Source organism: Perognathus longimembris, chromosome 1, assembly GCF_023159225.1.
Source record: "Perognathus longimembris pacificus isolate PPM17 chromosome 1, ASM2315922v1, whole genome shotgun sequence".
Classification (NCBI taxonomy): Eukaryota; Metazoa; Chordata; class Mammalia; order Rodentia; family Heteromyidae; genus Perognathus; species Perognathus longimembris.
Window position 1 is genome coordinate 5609463 of NC_063161.1, and position 7314 is coordinate 5616776.

At 63.0% G+C, this 7314-nt stretch overlaps 1 protein-coding gene across 1 annotated transcript; it reads left to right on the forward strand.

The window, feature by feature from the left end:
- The first annotated feature begins 719 nt into the window (after positions 1-719).
- Positions 720-6795, forward strand: Chadl (chondroadherin like). Its single transcript, XM_048349339.1, has 5 exons — positions 720-727; positions 2228-2396; positions 3289-5010; positions 5536-5702; positions 6535-6795. The coding sequence occupies exons 1-5, from the start codon at positions 720-722 to the stop codon at positions 6719-6721; spliced, it is 2253 nt and encodes a 750-aa protein (XP_048205296.1). The 3' UTR covers positions 6722-6795.
- Positions 6796-7314: the final 519 nt, after the last annotated feature.

Genomic DNA, 7314 nt, shown 5'->3' on the forward strand with positions numbered 1-7314 from the left:
AAAGCGGTGCTGTGGCTCAAAGTGCTCCAGTGCTAGCCTTGAGTGAAAAAAGCTCTGGTACAGTGCCCAGGCCCTGAGTTCAAGCCCCACGACCAACAAAAACAAAAAATATAAACCATGTATGTAGGTATAAGCACAAACAGGAAAGGGTTAACCATTCTTAATGCCGACCTAACCCCTAATGTACCCTTAGAAACAGATTACGGCTTTTCATGCTGCATTGAGTACTGCGTTGAGAACAGGATCTAACTAGCAGTCAGGCCTGGAGCCTGAGGTCTTCCCTGCCCCCGCCTCCCGCGCTGGGATTGCAGGTATGCACCACTGGGCCAGGCTCACAGAACTTAAGAAACAGGCTGGCTGAGGGAACCCGGCCTGCCCAGTGGACCACGAAGCCCAAGCACCCCAAGGTCTGCGGGGCCGCAGCCGGCTGGCTCCCTGGGGCCCTGCAGTGCTGGCCAGCCTGAGGACTGAGGCCCGGGCTGCGCTGCTGGGTGTAATGGGCCGGAGGCCCCGTGTTGCCAGCCACCGCTCCCACCCCCTGCCCGCATCCTGGGGAAGCCCCGGTGCTCCGGGCTGCTGACAATGCTTTCCATTCAGCCTTGTCCCTGCTGCCAGGCCTGCGGGCCGAGGAGGGGGGCTCTCGCCGGAGTCCAGGCAGGGGCCGCCGTCGGCTTTTCTCTTGTGCTGTGCCTCCGGACTGTGCTGGCAGCTCCCGCAGCATGGAGGGGTGAGTCCTTGTGGGCCCCAAGGGTGCAAAAGAGCTGTGGATCTCCCGATGGCCACAGCAGCAGAGAAGCCTCCTCTGTCCTGGGCTGGTGGCTGGGACTCATCTCCAGAGCCAGAGACTGTCCAAGACCCCACCCCCCACCCCCCAGAGGTGGGTCCCAGAGAGGGCGATGTCAGGGAGCTTACCGCGGTGGACTGAGGCCTTGCAGCACAGATCAGAGTCCTTCTTTGGGTCCTGGACTCTTGTCCCCTCAGGGATCTGTCTGGTGCCCCCCCCCCCCCAACATGAGCACAGACTCCAGAAGCCATTCAGCTGGGGGTGGGGGAAGGGCTGGGGCGGAGGGGTGAGGGCTCCTGGGACCCAAAGGACAAGCAGGTAGTGGCAAGCGCGGGAGCAGCACTAGGAGAGGTCTGGAAGGAGAGCGGCCCGGGCGTGGAGAAGGCTGCCCGGAGGCCTGTGTGGCACAAGCTGACGAGAGGAAAACCCAGGTAGCCAGGAGAGGCCTGGGCGCGTGCAGCAGCAGCAGAGTCGGCGCCGCGTGCCCGGGAAGGACTTCGCGGAATCAGGGAGGATTGAGGGAGATAAGGGACGGCTTTTCAGATGTCTGGGTCCTATCTGTGTTCTGAAAATGGCTTGTGGTTGCTGGGGGGTGAGAGGAGCATAAAGGAGGCCCTTGGTGGCAGTGGCTGTAGTTGTGACATAAAGGGGTCTGATGGGGGGCGGGGGATGGGCAGGTGGGTGGGGAGATACACAGATACCCTGTTAGAGCTCAGTCTAAAAGCCAAACCCTTAGTGTCTCATCCCAGCCCATGTTGGCGATGGGACTGAGTTGGAGGGAAGACAGAAGTAATGGGGGGCCTGGGCTGCTTGCCTGCCGTGAGAGCCAGTGGGGCTCGCTCAGGGACTCACACGCCACAACACCCGGGCCGCCAGGGCGCCTTGGAATCTGGGCTAAGCCTAGGCCGCTTCCTCTTGTTACCAAACTGTCTTAAGGCAGGGCCTTGGCGCTCAGGGAGAGCCGGCACTGTAGCTGAGGGCGGGCGGCCTCGGCCTCGGCCGGGCCAGAGAGGACACGTGCTTGGAACCCTAGCGGCAAGAGCGCTCGCCTCGTATACGTGAAGCCCTGGGTTCGATTCCTCAGCACCACATATCTAGAAAAGGGCAGAAGTGGCGCTGTGGCTCAAGTGGCAGAGTGCTAGCCTTGAGCAAACAGAAGCCAGGGACGGTGCTCAGGCCCTGAGTTCAAGCCCCAAGACTGGCAAAAAAAAAAAAAAAAAAAAAAAAAAGATTCATCAGGCTGATTTTCTGAATTTGTTTCCTCCCATGCAAACCAGGGTGGATAACAGAAGCTCCCGTGTAGGGTGTAGGGGTGAGGGACAGCCATTACACGTTCCTGGGCCCAAAGGGAGAAGGCTGAGAGGGAATCTAGGCCAGCAGCTGCACTGTAGCTGGGGCTGACAGGCCCTACGCCTGTGAACCCCGCCTCCTTCCCTCTCCCAGGCCTCAGAGCTTCACTCCCGGTCCCCTGGTGCTGCTGGTGCTGCTGCTAGGCCCCGCTTGGCACACAGCTGCTCAGCGCTGCCCCCAGACCTGCATCTGTGACAACTCCAGGAGGCACGTTGCCTGCCGGCACCAGAACCTCACTGAAGTGCCCAGCACCATCCCTGAGGTCAGCGGGGCAACAGCGTGGGCACAGGCTGCCAGTGGGGCAAAGGTTTCAAGGGCCTGGGCTGCCCAGGGGCTGGCTAGTGGCTCTTGCCTGTAAGGATCAAGGTTCAAGGCCAACCCAGGCAGGAAAGCCCATGAGACACTTATCTCCTATTAACCACCGTAGAGCCAGAAGTGGGGCTCTTGCTCAAGTGGTAGAACAGTAGCCTTGAGCAAAAAAGCTCAGGGACACGGGGTTGGAGTGGCTCGCACCTATAATCCTAACTACTCAGGAGGCTGAGGTATGAGGATCATGGTTCAAAGCCAGCCAGGGCAGGAAAGTCTATGAGACTCTTATATCCAACCACCAGAAAACTAAAAGAGGTGCTGTGGCTCGAGTGCTAGCCTTGAGCTGAAGAGCTCAGAGATAGCACCCGGGCCCAGAGTTCAAGCCCTAGGAGACAGACAACAAAAGCTCAGGGACAGCACCTAAGCCCTAGGACGGAGCCTGGTCCAGCACCTAGGCCCTGAGTTCAAGCCCTAGGCTGAATGAAGCCGGGTCTGGGCACCAGTGGAGTGATGTGGTTGACCTCAGAGCTCTCCCAATGCTCAAGAGTTGTCTTCCTATCTGCAAAACGGGAAGCGCAACCAGTAACGGTGGATAATCTACAATCCCAGTCACCTTCAGACAAATGAGTTCTTTACGGGTCCTGTGGCTGCGCAGGGTAGGACGCAGTCTCCGCCCACAGAGTGACCAGTTAGTGGGAGAAGAAGAGGGAAAGTGCACGGGAGTAACAAGATGGGGCGGGCTTCATGGCGGTGCCGGGGTGCTCGGTGGCTGGGGAGCCAGGCTTCCTTCCAGCGGGAGCAGGGGCGGGCTGGGCCAATCTTCCATTTCTCCCTCCCGCCCCCAGCCGACCCAGAGGCTGGACCTCCAGGGCAACCTGCTGAAGGCGATCCCCCCGGCCGCCTTCCAGGACCTGCCTCACCTCACGCACCTGGACCTGCGGCACTGCGGGGTGGAGCTGGTGGCCGAGGGCGCCTTCCGAGGCCTGGGCCGCCTGCTGCTCCTCAACCTGGCCTCCAACCGCCTGAGCGCGCTGCCCCAGGAGGCCCTGGACGGGCTGGGCTCGCTGAGGCGGCTGGAGCTGGAGGGAAACCGGCTGGAGGAGCTGCGGCCAGGCACCTTCGGGGCGCTGGGCGCGCTGGCCACGCTCAACCTGGCCCACAACGCCCTGGTCTACCTGCCGGCCATGGCCTTCCAGGGGCTGCTGCGCATGCGCTGGCTGCGGCTGTCGCACAACGCGCTGAGCGTGCTGGCGCCCGAGGCCCTGGCCGGGCTGCCCGCGCTGCGCCGCCTCGGCCTGCACCACAACGAGCTGCAGGCGCTGCCGGGGGCCGCCCTGTCCCAGGCCCGCGGCCTGGCGCGCCTCGAGCTGGGCCACAACCCGCTCACCTACGCCGGGGAGGAGGACGGGCTGGCGCTGCCCGGCCTGCGGGAGCTGAGGCTGGATCGCGGGGCCCTGCAGGCGCTGGGGCCCCGGGCCTTCGCCCACTGCCCGCGCCTGCACACCCTGGACCTCCGCGGGAACCAGCTGGACACGCTGCCCCCGCTGCAGGGCCCCGGCCAGCTGCGCCGCCTGCGGCTGCAGGGCAACCCGCTGTGGTGCGGCTGCCAGGCGCGGCCGCTGCTCGAGTGGCTGGCGCGCGCGCGCGTGCGCGCCGACGGCGCGTGCCGGGGTCCACGGCGCCTGCGCGCCGAGGCCCTGGACGCCCTGCGGCCGTCGGACCTGCGCTGCCCGGGGGAGGCGGCGTGGGAGGCCGGGGAGGAGGACGAGGAGGCGGCGGCGGGAGAGGAGCCGGCGGCGGGGGGACCCCGCGCCCCTCCGCGCCCCCCGATGCGGGAGGAGCCCGCGGCCGCGCCGTGCCCCGCCGCCTGCGCCTGCGCCGCCGAGTCCCGCCACGCGGGCTGCGCGGGCCGCGGGCTGCGCGCCGTGCCCCGAGGCTTCCCCGACGGCACTCAGCTCCTGGACCTGCGGCGGAACCACTTCCCGTCGGTGCCCCGCGCCGCCTTCCCGGGCCTGAGCCACCTGCTGTCGCTGCACCTGCAGCACTGCGGCGTGGCCGAGCTGCAGGCCGGCGCCCTGGCGGGCCTCGACCGCCTGCTCTACCTCTACCTCTCCGACAACCAGCTCTCGGGGCTCAGCGCCGCCGCCCTCGAGGGCGCCCCCCGCCTCGGCTACCTCTACCTGGAGCGCAATCGCTTCCAGCAGGTGCCCGCGGCCGCCCTGGGCGCCCTGCCCAGCCTCTTCTCCCTGCACCTGCGCGACAACGCGGTGGACCGCCTGGCCCCCGGGGACCTGGCCGCGGCGCGGGCCCTGCGCTGGCTCTACCTGAGCGGAAACCGCATCGCCCACGTGGCCCCCGGGGCGCTGGGGCCCGCCCGGGAGCTGGAGAAGCTGCACCTCGATGGGAACCAGCTGCGAGAGGTGCCCACGCGGGCCCTGGAGGGGCTGCCCGCCCTCCTGGAGCTGCAGCTGGCCGGGAACCCGCTCAGGGCCCTGCAGGATGGGGCCTTCGAGCCCGTGGGCAGGTCCCTGCAGCACCTCTATCTGAACAGCAGTGGCCTGGAGCAGGTGGGCGCTGGGTGGGTGGCCGGGCGCTAAGCATAAGGCCCGCTGGGGGCGGGCGTGCACTAGGCACATAGTCGTCGCCCATCAGGGCCAGGGTTGAGGCTGTGCGTGGAAATCCTGAGATAAAGCAGACGCGTCTCTTGCCTTTAGAGGGCACAGGGGTGGATGTCAGAGCGGATGGAACCCGGGGTCACGTAGGCCAGAGGGTTATCCTGGGAAGGAGGGGCTCCTGACGGAGCCCGGGAGAGGGAGGGATTGGGGTCTGAGCGAGCAGCTCCCAACTGCTAAGAGCCCCCTTCGAGAATTTGCAGAAGTGGGTGCGGACAGAGCAGACACGACTATGAACCGGGGACTGGGTGACTTGGAAATGAGACCAGCCTGGGTTTTGATCCCCGCACTGCCCTTCCTGCCTGGGCCACATCAGGCTCCACGCTCTGTCCTCTTCTCCTGGGGGAGATGGAGCTCCCTCTCGGGCCCGGGCCCGGGAGCCTGTCAAGAGCTCACACCCAGCCCTGAACCACCTTGCAGATAGCGCCTAGGGCCTTCTCCGGCCTGGGTCCAGGGCTCCAGAGCCTGTACCTGCAGAAGAACCAACTTCGAGCGCTGCCTGCCCTGCCCAATCTCAGCCAGCTGGAGCTCATTGACCTCAGCGGAAATCCCCTCCACTGTGACTGCCAGCTGCTCCCCCTGCACAGGTAGTCACCCTGGGACCCCTGCCAGAGATCTGCCAGCTGCTGTCGGTCAAGACCCATCTCCCTGGGGTGGGGGCCTCCACATCAGTTCCCATTGACCAGCATGGAAACCAGGCATGAATATGACCGAACAGGTCACTTACCCTTCCTGGGGTGGGCTTCTCTGAGTGCTCTCTTTTCTCTCTCTTCCTCTCTCCTCTCCCTTTCCCCCCCCCCTCCCTTGCTCTCTCTCTCTCTCCCTCTCTCCCCAGTCCTAGGGCTTGAACTCAGGGCCTGGGTGCTGTCCCTAAGCTTATCTTGTTCAAGGCTGGTGCTCTGCCACTTGAGTTACAGTTCTATTTCCAGTATTTTTTGGTGGTTACTTGGAGATAAGAGTCTCACAGACTTTCCTGCCCAGGCTGGCTTCAAATTGTGATTTTCAGATCTCAGCCTCCTAAACAGTCAGGATCCTAGGCCTGAGCCTGTATTAGTATCCTGCTTCTCTGAGCCTTGATTTCTTCATTCATAAAGCCGGAATACTTAACCATGCTTGATAGGCTGAGTCCTAAGAAATAGGTACAGACCGACCTGAACTCGGACTTTATCAACTAAAGTTACATAGCTCTTGGTGCCCGTCTGTGAAAAGGCAGAATAATCTTCCCTTGGCTGCTGGAAGAATGCAGTTCCGGGTTAGCACCTATAACCAGTGTGGGCAGGCTTGGCCCTTCTCCTTATGGAGGGGGTGCTGAGAGAGAGGTGAACTGAAGGACCATCCTGTTAGGGCACCACATCCGTGCGCGTAAGTTCCCACCCCCACCCCCCCCAGTGGGCTCCCCAAGCTGTGTTTCCTCCTCAGGTGGCTCACTGGGCTGAACCTGCGGGTAGGGGCTACGTGCGCCTCCCCGCCCAGTGCCCGCGGCCAGAGGGTGAAGGCTGCCACCACCATCTTCGAAGCCTGCCCCGGCTGGACTGCCAGGAAGGCCAAGCAGACACCGGCCTCCAGGGCCAGTGCCAGGAGAAGTGCCATCAAGAGACGACACTGACGCGCAGGCAAGGTCAGCCCTGGGGGAAGCGCGCCAGGCCCCCAGGGCGCCCGCGAGCGGAGCCTTCCCACTTCTCTTGCCCCAGGAAATCAGCGCAGGGCAAATGGGGGGCAGAGGGATCATCCCGTCTCTGCTGCTGGTGGCTAAAGGTGGCGTAATCCCAGTGTACCCCCCCTCCTGTTTCGCGCCTCTTTGTATCAGCTTCCTTCCGTTTCTGTCTGCAAATTTCCTGTTTTACAGACACCAGCTGCATTGAAGTAGGGTCCAATCTAATGACCTTACTTCATCGCCTCTGTGAAGACCCTATTTTCAAATGAGGTCAGATTCTAAGTTAACTGGGGGATTGTGATTCCAATGGTTATTACAGGGGAAACACCAGTCAAAGCTGTAAACTGTTCCTGGTACCAGTAGTCTGGGTGTGAGGAACCCCTAAAAAGACCCCAACCTGCTGGGCACGGGTGGCTCATGTTTGTAATCATAGCTACTCAGGAGGCCGAGATCTGAAAATTGTACTTCAAAGCTGACCCGAGCAGAAATGTCCCCGTGACTCCAATTAACCACTCAAAACCCGTAAGTGACGCTGTGGCTCACTC